At 48.7% G+C, this 14718-nt stretch overlaps 1 protein-coding gene across 1 annotated transcript in view; it reads right to left on the bottom strand.

The window, feature by feature from the left end:
• The window catches only part of Sptb (spectrin beta, erythrocytic), a 69362-nt gene extending 59616 nt beyond the window's left edge, over nt 1–9746 (bottom strand). The window contains exon 1 of the mRNA XM_027929453.2: nt 9593–9746. Within this exon, the coding sequence (XP_027785254.2) occupies nt 9593–9740 (148 nt within the window). The 5' untranslated portion in view covers nt 9741–9746. The remainder of the gene's footprint in view (nt 1–9592) is intronic.
• Nucleotides 9747–14718: the final 4972 nt, after the last annotated feature.

The raw sequence follows: 14718 nt of genomic DNA, 5'->3' as shown, positions 1-14718 counted from the left end.
ACTGAATAGAATTACAAATGCACATACTTTTGGAACCAGTAATTTATCTTCTAGGAATTTATTCTACAGCTATACACGTACATTTGCAAAATAATATATATGAATGTTTACTCATTGCACTTTTTGAAATAAAGATCAGAAACAACCTAAATATTCATCAATAGGGGACTAGTTAAATTAAAATTATATGTCCACACAATGGAATACTATACAACTGTAAAAAGAATGAGGAGGCTGTTTATGTACTAATATAAAGCAATTTCAAGATGTATTGGATGAAAAAGTATAGAAGAATGTATAGTAAAAAAAAAATAGGCAGAAAACAATCTAGACCATTTGCTTAGATGTGAATAAAAGAGTCTTGGAAAGATATACAAGACATGGTTAACACAGGTTGTAGGTTGTAGGAGAAGAATTGGGTGCCTGGAAGGCTAAGGAGGGAGTAAAACTTGTTATTTGCCCTTTTATAACTTTTCAGTTTTAACTACCAGGTATACACATATTTCTTCTTTAAAACAGAAATAAGTACATTTTCCTTTTTTACAGAAAATTAAAATGTTTTTTTCTTTCCCCCTCTTTCCAACATAGGCTAGTTCCTAAGGATTTTTCACTAGGCAAAAATCACAAGCATCTTTAAGCACCTTTGCACAAGGGCAAGAGGGGGCAGGTCAAGGAGGGGAAACACTCCTGAGCTCCAGGGATGGATCCTGGGGTCCTGGGGGGCGGGGCAGCCAGGCACACTCTGCCTCCCACCACATCGTAAGAGGGGTTGGCATGGATTCTACTGTTCCTGTTTAACTAGCTGGGGGGTGGGGAATTTTGTTTCCAACCAGTTAACTTCATCACACTGGACCTGTGAACAATGGAACGCAGTTCTCCTGCCCTGAAGGATTTGCAACCTAACTAGGGTTGATTTCAGGGTAGGACTGTAGGGTACTTAGGCAAGTTTGATAATGCAAAATGCAAGAATAAAGCATTTAAGACTGACTTTGAAAATACACTGAGCCGGGCGAGGTGGCGCAAGCCTGTAATCCCAGCGGCTCAGGAGGCTGAGGCAGGAGGATCACAAATTCAAAGCCAGCCTCAGCAACTTAGTGAGGCCCTAGGCAACTCAGTGAGACCCTGTCTCTAAATAAAATACAAAAACGGGCTGGGGAAGAGGCTCAGTGGTTGAGTGCTCCTGGGTTCAATACTCAGTACCAAAAAAAAAAAAAAAAGAAAGTGAACAGAGTTGAACACAAGGGGGCTGGTTAACTAGGTTGGGGTGTAGTCATGTAAATGAGGATGGTAAAGCCAACAAAATGATAATTTGCATATTTATTGGTGTGAAAAGATATTCATGGTAATATTAAGTGAAAAAGTTCGAAAATTATAACATTATAGTAACATTTTGGCATTTATACACAGTCACGTATCTACAGGCATTAAAATATATCCACATGACAGATTAACAGTGGCTCTAGTTTTTTTCTTTACCTGTTTTTCTTATCTTTTCTGTACTAAATATATATTCTTGCTAATGTTTAAAAATATAAAAGTAATTGCCTTAATATTTTTTTTTAATAAAAGAGGATCTTAAATATTTCAGCAAAAGAAAACAGGTTATCATAGACCCATTTAAATAAAAAAGTTTCATTTTTGAAGAAACCTAGTTTTGATCTGAGGTTTGAAGATAATGCCTCTGGAACAGCAGGGAAGAAAGGGGGGTCTTGTTCAAAAACCCTCCTCTGGTCCCCAGCGAGTACGCACGCCCGTGTGCACATGTGTGCATGTTTGGGTGAGGATGAGGTACTTAACTGATTCAGAGCCACACAGCTGAGGGGCAGTCTAGGAATCTGAACTTTATACTCCAAGTGAGGAAGAGCCTGGTATGTCAGGCGTGGTGGCACATGCCTGTAATCCTTGGGAGGCTGAGGCAGGAGGATTGGGAGTTCAAAAACAGCCTCAGCAGGGGCTGGGGATGTGGCTCAAGTGGTAGGGCGCTCGCCTGGCATGCGTGCGGCCCCGGTTCGCACCACATACAAACAAAGATGTTGTGTCTGCCGAAAACTAAAAAATAAATATTAAAAAATTCTCTCTCTCTAAAAAAAAAAAAAAAAAAAAAAAAAGACAGCCTCAGCAAAAGGGAGGTGCTAAGCAACTCGGTGAGACCCTGTCTCTAAATAAAATACAAAATAGGCTGGCTCAGTGGTCGAGTGTCCCTGGGTTCAATCCCCAGTACCACCCCCCCCCCCACCAAAAAAAGGTGGTTCTTAGCTGAAGCAGCACCTCACTAAAAATGTGTTGGAAAACACCATAGAACAAGGACCAATTATCCTCGCAGGTGACAGTACATATAGGATGTGAGATAGAGCACTGAGTTGGAAGTTTTGATCAAAGAGCCTGATGAGACTGGTGGTGGAAGGAAAAACGGGAAGGGGTATCTTGGGTGAGATGCAAAGGAGGTGACAATGTAGGACTCGGGAACATTCAAGAAGCCAGAAGCACAGTGATGATTTTAAAACCCTGGCTCTCTCTCTAGGCCTGCCTGGTCGGTTGCCACCTGGCTCTGAGGCCTTCCTCCTGTATAGGGGGGAATGGACACAGCTCTACCTGCTCCTTCACAGGGTGGTAACAGGGTCACGAGACAACCTTAAAACACCCAGAACACACAGTAGTGTGCACACACCAGGCATCGTCAGCAAGCAGCTGGTGTTGTCTGCTTAAAAAGAAACATACTCATTGAGAACCTGGTCTGGGAGGTCGAGACCGCCCAGGACTCAGCCTGAGCCCAGGGGAGATTTCTGGCTGTATCCACTGCTTTGCTAAAAGAAATTAACCTCCTTCTCCCAAGCCAGGATCCAAAATGTCACGCTTCAGGATAAAGCAGCACTTTGTCAGCGCTGTCCCATAGGTGGCCTCTTCTGGGGCTGTCTAAGCTGGAAGGGCCCTGGGCATCATCTAGACCGAGCCCCTGGTGTTCAGGCCAGGAAACAGCCCCTGAGGAGCAGGAGCAAAAGTGGCATGGCCAAGGCCACCCAACTATAGCAGCAGGAGGACGGAAGAAAGAGTCGAGGGACCGCTTTCTCCCCACTGTGGCAACCCAGCTGCCATCAATCCTCTCCTGGACTTCTGCACAGCCTCCCCGCCACGTATCTCCCCTTTGAAGTCAGAGTGATCTTTAAAAACCCAAACCTACACATGTCACTTCCCTGCTCAGTGATGGGTTGGGAGCAGCGCTGGCCACCCAGTCTTCTACTGAAGGCCACAGCTCCTGGCCTGAACCTGACTGCTCTCCCAGCTAACAGCTCCCTCCCTTTGACTCTTCAATCTGCCACCTTCTGCAAATGATTTCCTCTGCCACCCCTTTGGAATCTCCAGCTGCTTCTTGCCAGGTGTCTGATCTTACCATAACCAGCCCTCTGGGATACACCTCCTGCCTGCCCCTCCTCTCTCTACCACTGACCTCTGTTCTGACTCCAATAAGCCCCTACTCAATACTTTGCATGAGTTATAACCTGTGCTTTATATTATAAAATCTTATAGTTCCCCAGATATCTTCACAGCATGTATCATAATTTAAGTAAAGTGTGTGCATCTGTAGACAGACACGTGTGTGCTGATCTGATCTGCCCCTCTTTCACCAGACTGTAAGGTGAGATTCCCTGGCTGATTCAGTTTTCAGTGTCTGAAGGCCAAAGGGTCTGGAGGCAAAATGTTCCCAGATCACAGCTGCTACTAGCCTCCCTGCCATTCTCTCTGTGTGACACGATAAAATGAACAGATGCTCTGAAAACAACACCCTGGGTCCCCCCACTTCAGCCAAGCAACATGCAAAGGGGCCCTCGGGGGGAAGGGGGCAGGGAATGAGTGCTGGGCTGCTCCTAAGAAGCCTGGTGTCACAGCATGCCCTTGGGTACAGAGGGGACAGCCCATAGAAATGTCCCAAAGATGGAGGAGGCTGTTAACATGGCTCGCTCAGACTGCACTGCCTGGGGAGGGAAGAGAGTCTTGTTATTAACTTTGGTGTATTAATATTTGATAAAACATCTTCACAATGATAGATAGCAGTCAACCAAAGAAGGTGGAACTGACTGGTTTTGTTGAGAGTTTTCAAAGAGGAAGAACAGCTTTGATCAAAAGGCACGAGGGGACAAGGTGTTATCTCCCAGGCAAGGTCCTGGACCACACAGTGCAGGTGGCAATGCTGCCTCTTTGGGTTTACCTGCACAGGTAACAGGCAGATCTTTCTATACAGTGGGGGTGGGTACAATCTCACAATGGCTGACCTCCAAGAGGAAGCAGCTGATCCAATTATTTTTTTTCCTGATAGTACATTAAAATAATTGCTGATGGTAACAGATAGTTCCTTGAATAGTATATTTTCCTAACATATAGTCTCTAAGTAAAACTCAATTTTATGTTTTGAAATCTGAGAAGGAAAAAAAATTTAAATGTCCCATTAATAATACCATCTCTGTGCTCACAGGTAGCAGGAGAGAGATGCTGGGGCCATGTAGAGCTAAAGCCTTGTTCTCCAGCAGCTGCCTCTGAATCTACTGATTTCACGGACTGCCAAGAAATGGTAGACCCCAGTCATCTGCCCTCTGGACACAGAGCCCTTCCTAGGTCACTGGGCCACTTGGGATCAGTATCATCCTGGTACAGGTAAAGAGGGGGCGTCCAAGGAGAGGCCGAGAATCTCTTGAGGAGCTCTCAAGGCCTTTGGTCACCAAAGTCAGAAGGAAGGAGCCCAGGCGTCCCTCTTAGGGGAGCACTGGGGCAGCCAGGGAGGATGGGGCAAGGAGCAGCAGGGTCTGAGGCCCACCGACCTGAGGTTCTGATGTCATATCTGCTGGTTACAGAACTTAACCTTGGGGTCTGGACACAGTGGGTCAGGAAGATGGTCAAAGTGGCAGCAACTACGTGCTTCCGAGCACAAGGCCACGGCCTGTGGTGCACCTGCTACCCTGTTACATTCTTTGGCTTGTTCTCATCCACCCCCACCACTGGGCCTCCTCTCATTTCCAGGAAGAAGGCCACATGAGATAATGCAGAAAGGAAGCTCACCTCCAATTTGAGACGTCCCTGGCTTCTAATTTAAAGGCAAAATGGAGCAGGCTGCATCATGTCACACACTCGGTTTTTAATGAAGGAGCTCTGTTTAGTTTCTCCCTTAGCAACTGCCCAACTGGACAAGGAACAGGAGAAAGACTGAGACAGAGCCTGTCATCCCTCTTCCTCTCAGGTCCCTCTCAGGAGGCTCTGGACTGTTCTATGTGCTGCTATCTTTGAGATGCCTCTGTGTACTGATGAGCCATAAATCACCCAGCAGGGGGTGGGGGGCACTCAGCTGTGTGCATGTGCAGGGCAGGGGGAGCAGGAGGGAAGCAGGGTGTGGGAGGAAAGAAAGGAGGAGAGGCTAATGCACAGGGTTTCTCTTTGGGGGGCATCTTGTTGCTGCTTTCCCCCTCCCCCTCCTCTCTCAGCTGGGTCACATCTGCCAGGAGGCATCCTCACCAGAGTCAGTGGGGGACATAACCTGGTGCCAGGAGGGGTGTGCAGGCAGGCCGCCCCCGCCCCCTCCCCCTGACTCCCTGCCACCCCCACCATGAGGAGAGAGTCGAGAGGGCGGGCACTCTGGCTGGTACTTCCCTGCAGTCTGCAGTGCTTCATCCCTCATCTGGACAGCCACATGTGTGCAGGGTGGCTCCCAGTGTGAGAAAGAGAACGAGAGGAAACCGGGTTTGAGCAACAGGGACAGTGGCTCTAGGAGACACTAGGAGTCTTCCTATCAAAACATGAAGGCTAGACCCTTCTGGAGGGACAGAAACTTGGGCTTTTCAACTGCTCCCCTTCCTCTAATCCCTCTAATCCAAAAAGCAGAAAGACATTAGAGACGGTCATCAAAGCACAGCAAAATGGTCCCCTGTAACCCACCACTTAACCCTGTGAAGTGTTACCAGCCAGAGACTGAGGTTAAGAAGCCAAAATCTAAAGGAGACAACTCCTGCTGGGTCCATGCCCTCCCCCTGGCATCGCCAAGGTCAATCCCATCCCCTCTGCAAGCTTTCTTCCCTACCTTCCCCTTCACTTTAGCCAGGCTGAGTCCCCACTTCAGATCAAAAGTCATTCATTCTGGAGAGAGGTCAGATTTTTATATATTTTTTTAAAAAACGGAGTAACCAGATACCTTGCATATTTAGGCCCAGACAAGAAGAGCTGGGAATAGTAGGAAAGGCAGAAGAGGGAGTATTTCCTATAGAGCAGAGAGGAATTGACTTTAAGAGCAGAAAAGATAGAGTCCTGTTAGCCCAGTGGTCTTCCAACCACAGGTCACTGGGTGGAGAAGGACTTGGAGGAGCTGCCAAGTCAGAAGAGCATCTGACACGGCCCATCAACCCTCTGGTTTCTTGGTCCCCTGTGTCACCCAGTTGGATGGTGGAGACACAGCTATGGTGTGGGAGTAGATGGCCCTATAGAGGGAAAGACCTGCATGGCACGGGGCTTTAATCTCATGGACCTGAGGTCTAGGGGCAGGGCACAGAGCCAAGAGTTTCAAGCATAAGCCTCTGCCTAATTTCCCTGTTCCTGGTTCTTCAACCCAGGCTTTCCCAGGCAAAGGAGGTAGGGGTGAAGCAGAAGAAACAGGTCCTGGAACAGGCCTAGGTAACCAGGACCAAGACTGAGCTGATGATCTTGAACATAAGAAGTTGAGAAAGGACAGAAAGTATCTATAGGAAATGTTCTTAGTATTAATAACATCCCAAATTCATCTAGCATTTTATTATTGATGAAATATTTTCATGCACTTTATTTGATTTTCACAACCACCTTGGGAAAGTAGGGTGTCAGGCACAGCCATGGTTAGTGAAGGCTCTTTCCTGACGGACCTAGGACTGACCATTGTCCAAATTTTAAAAACAGGAAATCAAGTTTGAGCCAGTGATTCTTCCATAGCAGTAGCATGAGAGGTGGAATCAGGACTCAAATCCAGGTCTGGTGACAGACCAACACCTTCAATTGCAGAAAAAAAATGCCAGACCAACTTCCCCCACCTGCTACATAACCTCCAAGCAGACTGCCTTCACCCCAAAAGGAACACAGGGCTAAAGTCCTTCTGGGCCTTAATATTCTTACAAGTGGAGAACAGCCATAGACCACTTTGACATGCTGAGACTAACAGCAGCGTCCACTTCCTAAGGCCTCATTGGAAAGGCCAGCCCCCGCCTGGATTACTGAGGTGGCCCCAAAGATGGTACAGAAGGGAAAAAAAATGTCAAGAAGTTAAAGCTGGGGAAGCTGGACACACTTCCTTTCTTCACCTTGCCCACTCAGCAGAATGCACCCAGCCAGCCACTCTATTTGGATCTTTTCAAAGAGTTAGCTTTAAGCAGAGGTCATTCTGATGGGATCTCAGCATAAACTGCCTGGTTGTTTGTAAAAATCTTGAAAGGACCCCAAACTTAAGTGTTTACTTGTGAGCCAGATGTTCTGAAACATTAAGGTCCAGGCAGGACACTCCACAGGAGCATTCAGATTCTTAGGTAGGTAGGACACACACACTCTTGGTGAGGGGTAGGGTGTCAGGCACAGCCATGGTCAGTGAAGGCTCTTTCCTGACGGACCTAGGACTGACCATTGTTTCCCTGTGATGCCCTCTTATGCTTGCCCCTTTAATCCATCTCCACCAGCTTCCCAGGCAGTTCAGACATGGCTACCACACCAACAGGCCACCTGGGGTAACCCTTAGGCTTTCTGCCCATCCCGGGAGCAAGCACCCTTCAATTCCCCAGCATGATGGCTTTCTCCTCCAGGAACAATTCTCCCTGCATATCCTCCCTTGCTCTCTCATTGCTATTTAAATTATATGCCTTTCCTACAATTCTCTAATTCTACTCATGCTAATTAGTTGTGAGCATAGTTCATTTTTCCCTAATAGATTAAAACTCCTTAGAGACAGATGCTATATTGAATTCATTTCTTTGGTTTACCCCTCTCCTCTTGTGTCTGGCTGGGGGTTTAGCTTTAAACTTAGTAAGAGTACAATGAATAACTGTTAAAAATCGAATTTACCTTGGTTTTCTATAATATAGGTAACGTATGAAACAGATCAAATAACGTCTACACAGGTCACCTCATTCCATCCGTTGGCAAACCTCATGGAACATGGTTACCATTCTCCCTCCATCTGTATCACCAGGCTCACCATAGCCAAATCCAGCCAGCAGAAATATAAAACCAAACTGACAAAACCAAGGGTTTCAGTTTAGTTTGGTTATTTAAAGAGGTTAAATTACATAAGCAAAAAAGCAAGGGGTCACAGCTATTATGTTTCCCCCAGGAAAACTAAGGAAGGATTGTTTGGGGTCAGAAAAGGTGAGGACAAGATAAGGAAGAAGAAAGGGAGCTTCCAGTAAAGATCAGAACCAAAAGGGTGATGGCCAAGTCCCTAGTGAGTTCCCTGTCATGACAAGAGAGAAGAGACACCGCATTCCTTTTATGGAATGAGAAGCCCAGATACTTCTGAGATAAATGGTCATTATAATTCTAGAGGGGCCTAGAGCCCTGCTCATGGCTCAAGGTCAGCAGGGACCACAGTATCTGGGAGTGGAGGGGAAAGAAGGGCAGGAGGAAGAGGATCGCTATGAACGTCAAGTTCCAGCAGGACCATAAGAAACAGGGTAAAAATCACTCCAGAAAGTGCTCATGGGAAAGGCTGTGCTCTTCTTACAAGTCGAGCACAATCAGTGATGAGGAACCAGGTCCAGATGGGGTGGTGATGGGTGGATTAGGGGAAGAAAGTTTCCCCACACACCCCTGTGTAACTCAACCTCTATTTATTGGCCAAGGATACCAGGACAGAATTTAGTTGCCCCCAAATCAAGTTCCAGGGAGACAAGAGTCACAAGGGTTGGTGGGAAAAAAATAAAAATAAAAAATTCCAAGAATCAGATCTCAGCCAGCAGGGGGAGGAGAAGCCATTTCTGCTAGAGATGTAAGATACTCTCTCTGAAAGAGAGAGAGAGAGAAAAAAAATCTATTATGAACCTGCTAAGTACAAATCTAATTCCAGTTTAAAGATGAGAGGTTCTATCCAGAAAATCCTCCTTTCTAAGGCAGTGTGGAGAGGATGCTATCTCTTCTCAATTTCTAATTGAATCACCCTTTTCTTTGGGGATCACAGAGAGGAAAATATTTTTTCTCTCCAAGGCCAGGCAGGAAACTGGGGTGCCCAGGAGGCCCCTTGCACCTGGGCCTGGCTGTCTAGCCCTCACACACTCCTTTGCCCAGGCTTTTTCATACTTTTAACATTAGTCGCAGGTTGCTCCAGACAGGAGCAACAGAAGGCAGAGCCCAACTGGCACCAACTCCAGCTCCTCCCTGCTCTTCAGAAAGACCTGGGAAGAAATGGGGGCTGTTTGGGGCAAACCTGCTAGAGCCTCTACTCCCTCTCAGGGCTGCCTAGCCTCTCTGAGCCCAGCAAACACATCTCTATTGCTGCCATGCCAGGGCTCACCCGACATGCACGGAGGCTTCACTGTCGTGGGGAGGGGCATGGACCTTGGGATTGTGAACATGCTTCTCTCACCCCTGTGGCCCCAAGCAGTACCTGCCAAGGCCTTGATCCGGGACCTCTCAAAGAGCCTGGCTGAGCTGTTGTCATTATCCAGCTCATCTTCCGGGGCGTCCCAGCGGGCATTGATCCGGCTGTACGGTGGCTGGTTGCCCACGTTTTCAAACTCCGTGGCTGATGTCATGCCAGCAGGTTCTTAGCAGCTACGTGGGCCTCAGTCTTCATGGAAGGGTCCCTAGGGGACAGCAACACAGTCAGAGGGTTAGCTCCCCGCCCCCTCTCACTTTTCCTCAGGGGAAACTTGTTCGGAGCATCCGACAGCAGCAGATCCTGGCGGGAGCATCATGCCGGGTCCTCTGCTGGGGCATGCCTCCTACCCGGGGTCTCTGGGTCATGAGTTATAAAATATTGCAGCAGCAGCAGCAGCAGCAACAGTAACGGCAGTGGTGGCGGGGACAGAGCCGGAGAGCTGCAGGCAGCAAGGGTCAGGATGGCCAGCAGGTGGAGACGTCAGTCAGTCGCAGTGAGCCCATTTCCTCCAAACCCGCTGCCTCCGCCCCAGGAAGCAGCGAAAGGGGCAGCTCTCTTGGGAGCCAGAGGCTGGTGGGGGACGAGCTGGGAAAAGCAGCCCCCACCCTGAGTACCGGGGCCAGGAGCTAGTGTGGGGGGGAGAAGAGAACAGACAAGGAGAACAGAGAAGCTGGAAATCGGCTGAGTTCGACTCAAATAGGAATTGGGGTGGAGGGGTAGGGGGATGGAGGTGAGTCTCAAACTGCCACTGATGCCACCAGTCCAGGCAGCTGCCTGTGCTGGGGGGAGTCTGCTCCTCACTGAGGCTGCTCAAGAGTCTTCAGTTCTTTCCTGGGTACCCAATATTCCGAAAGCTGAGCTCTTGTTTTCTGCCCTCTTTGAAGTGCGCCCAGGTGCTGGAACAAGATCTCCTGTTGAATCCCAGGTCAGGCCAAATAGCCCGGAGGAGCCTGTGGTCCATGAGGGCCATCAGCATGAGGGGCTGAGACCGGTGGAGAGGGAGTCCACCGGCAAGAATGGGGCCATGGGTCAGTTACCTCTGCAATGAGCATGGGCATCAAAAGCATTGCCCACCCAGGACTCATTTTTGCTTGCTCATTCATTCATTCATTCATTCACAATGAACTCAAATATGTACCAAGCCCAAATGAGGAGGCAGACACTGTGCTAGGCAATTATGCATAAGACAAGAAGGGTCATGTCCTGGGCTGGACATGTGTCTTAAAGGCAGAGCACTTGCCTAGCATGCATAAGGCACTGGGCTTGATCCCTAGGACTGCTTGCATGCGTGCGCACACACACACACACACACATACACACACACACACACAAGACCACATCCCTATAGAACTTATGCCCTGGCAGGGGCAACAGTTAATTAAATGAACCATTACAATGAAGTGTGCTGTGTGCCACTACTGGGAAAGAGCAAGGTAAAGTGGGGACGGGGTGTCAAGAAGGAAAGTTTAAGGTGATTGCTAAAGGAAACTTGGAAGTACCCATAAGGGACAGGTAGAAAGGGATAGGAATCCAAATGAAGGGAATAAAGAGTGGATGCAGAGTTCTGCAGCCCAGAGCAAACAAGACTGAGGAGGCTTAAGAAGAAACTAGAGAGTGAAGGAGGGTCAGGGAAGAAAAGTGAGACGGTGGCTGGAGGGGCCTGCTGGCTCTCAGTTGCTCTGAGCCTTTTGAAAATGACTGGTTATCTCATCTGCACCTGCCATTCAGGTGTCTCCTTGGAGCTTGGACTCAGAGAGAGTCTGTAAGAGAGAAAAGGGGGCCCAGAGCCTTCAAATCCAAAAGAGCAAAAGAAAGGTGGGGGCTGGAGGCAGGGTGGCAGGCAAATGACCAATGTTGACAATCAGTGACACACATCTCATTCTCACACACATAGACTCACATCCAACACACCAACACACACACACCCAAACAGGAACACACACACAAAAAAGAAATGAGGTCCACTGGCCAGCTTGAGCAGAGCTGCAGTGCTGTAGCCCTTGCTCCTCAGAGTCAGAGTCACTTCGGACTCTTCTTCCCCCAATCTGACTAATCAATCCCACCACATCCTTTTGAGGTGAGACAGGAGCCAGAATTATCCACCTAATAATTGCACAAGAGAGAAAACAGGCCTAACACAGGATGAGGCCTCCCCAAGGTCATCGAGGAATGACTGCTTTGCTTAGACCAAAGACCAAACTGTAGCCTGGTTTGTCTCCCTCCACTGGAGGGCTTTTAGGGACACAAGGAGGGAAAGAACATGGCCCCTGTGGACCATTCCCAGCTGCTAGGGATGGGCAAAGGTGTCTGCCACTGGGGGAGGGGAAAGTGCAGGGTGTGGAAAGCAGATATCACCCTCAACACTGCATTTCCCACCATGCCAGGCCAATGCCCAAGCCCACCCTTGTCCTCTGAATAGCTATCCTCCACAGAGGACTTGATGCTTCCAGGACTGAGATTTCCCACTCAACTGGCTGAGCAAAGAGACCTGGGAAGGACTCTACTCCCCAGGCGTCCCCCCGGTCCCTTGAGGGGAACTACTACTGACTTGAGGTCAGAGCTAGAGGGACTGACGGGCTAACCACCTCCTGCAGGGCCATGATCCTGTCCAGCAGCCCCTGAGGAGGGCCGAGCTGCCAGACACAGACGGTGGTGGCGAGGTGAGATCAGCCCCTGAGCACAGGAGGTAACCAGACCCTGGCGCGTGCTTGCTCTCTCTCTCTCTTTCTCTCTCTCTCTCTCCCTTCATCCTGGGCTATTTTTAAGAGTGGCCGAGAGAGGCCCAGGCTGCCGGGCCAGGGAGTGAGATTACCTTAGCCATGGCTCCGTAAATAAGTCTGTCCCAGAAAGATGAGCCTGAGCCCGCAGACCAGCAGAACCAGCGTTCAAGGCAAGATTGATGGCCCAGGGTGCAGAAGAGCAGCAATTCATCCTGCTTAAAACGCCACCCTTCTTGAGACCGCGGCTCAGAGAAGGCAACAGCCAGGCAGTGGCTGTGCCGGGAATGTGAAAAAAAAAAAATGTGTGTTTAAATACACAACTGTTTGTTTGTTTTTGCAAGGGTCAGTTCCCTGAAGGTAAACACCAAAGAAAGAAGATTCAAAAATGAAAGTAAGACCCTCTTGCTCCTCCTGTCCCCACCCCAGGCCCACCCCAGCCCCTGCCCAGATGGCAAGGTGGGGGGCAGGATGTGCTCAGGCAAGGAAGCTCTCGGAGAATCAGGTGGGAGAAGCAGAAAGGAAGAAAACATGAAAACCGGAAAGCTACATACAGATGGTTATTCCAGAAAGAAAACCCCTAAGATGTGCCTGAAACCAAATTCAACCCTGCTTTCTCAGTGTCAACCATGTCTATTTCCATTACCGTCAGAATGGCCCTTCAAAAGCCCAACTATAAAGAAACCACCGTGACTAAAAAGAATAGTATGCATTGGGGAATTATGGAGGGGGCACCTAAACAGATGAGGAGCCTCGGAAATGACATTCAAGTTGAAACCTGAGGGAAAATTAGAGATGAGATGATCTGGTCACATTTTCAAGGATGTAAGTAATCTGTGCATCTAGAGTGGCCCTCCATGAGTCATAGAGGACCGCAAGTACATGGCTAAAATTAGTCCTCATGCCCCTGTTAGCAAACTCAGGGGATAAAAGGCATATGAAGTAGCTCTTTGTCCATTCATTCCCCAATGCACCCTCAAGCCCCCAAGAGGTCCTCCTCTTAAGCCACCAGATCCCCTGTCAAAGTGTAAGATGGGTATTCCCTGGTCTGTGTGACTCCATGCCCAGGGGAGTTCACCTGCCTTGTCTATCCACCTTCCTGTCTAGCAGCTGAGCAGTGCCATCTCCAGCCCCCTTTATCTGTGAATTTCTGCCACCCCCTGTCCCCAGGTTTTATTTTGAGTAGGATGGGGCCCTATAAACTTGTACATCCACAGAGCAATTCTGAAAAGCTCATCTGATTGCATGGGGCGCTCAGTCTCTAAAGGGATGCTTACTTGGTAAACGGGTTTCACAACATCACTGATGCAACCCCCAGCTCTGCCCTTCATGCTTGTCCCCAAAACCAAGAACCCAATGGCCACTGGGTTGAGTGCTATGCCTTGCAATCTCAGCCTCATGTGCACCTCACTGAGGTGGTGAGAGGAAGTGGTAGTGGCTGCTGCGCTCTCCCTGCCAGGCCAAGCTAGGTCTCACATCAGTCCTCCCCACAATTCAGAACAGAAGGGACACTCTTCTCCCCTCTCCTAACCACCCACCCCCTAACAAAGTAACTGGTATCCCCTTCTTTTCCATGGGCCACACATAAGCGAGAAGCAATAAAGCACAGATCCACTTCAGCACTGGGGAACGGGAGCGAAAGACGGTGATGCCACTCTTCTTTAGTGGGGCTGAGGTATAGGTCCATGCAGCCCTAACATCCTTAAAAAGAATTTAGATCCACTTTTTATTTTCACCCTACCTGTAAGCTTTGTCCCCTCCCTTGCTTTCTGGTTTGACCTTCCCTTATGCTACCCCAAACCTGCTTTTAACTTATTTGGGTTCCATGGCAACCCAAGGCAGGAGATTAAATCCTGAAGTTCCCCTGGTAACTTTTCTGCCAAAGCAGCACCAACGAAGGAACAGCCCCCTTCCACTTTCTCCGATCATAATCTCACCGAATATTCAGACACCTTAAAGAACAAATACATATATACACACACACACACACACACACACACACACTTGCTAAAACAGACACCATGCGGTCACCAAGTTCTTCCTCTAAATCTGCTTGCAGTCCTAACCTGCTCTCCAGCCCCATGCATTAGTCTGGCACTTCCATCCTCCTACCAGTCATCTCCACATAGAAAGTACAGCTCAGTCTTCATATGGCTAAGACTGAGTACATGGCTTCCAGGACAGCAGAATGGGGAAGTTCTACCACCATAGGGTGACAGTGAGGCCCAGGTAGCCATGCCAACTGTGGGTGGCCCTTCCAACAGGTGGACATCACCAGCGATGCCTGGATAAGCCATTCCTCCTCCCCAGAGCACATTCTGCTCTTCTGCGTCCTGCGATTCCCATGCTAACCCAGCCAGCTACTAGTCCATCAGCCACAGGACACGGTTTAGGGTTCTGAAAGCCCCAAGGTTC

Source organism: Marmota flaviventris, chromosome 2 (genome assembly GCF_047511675.1).
Source record: "Marmota flaviventris isolate mMarFla1 chromosome 2, mMarFla1.hap1, whole genome shotgun sequence".
Lineage (NCBI taxonomy): Eukaryota > Metazoa > Chordata > Mammalia > Rodentia > Sciuridae > Marmota > Marmota flaviventris.
This window is presented reverse-complemented; position numbering and strand designations above follow the sequence as displayed.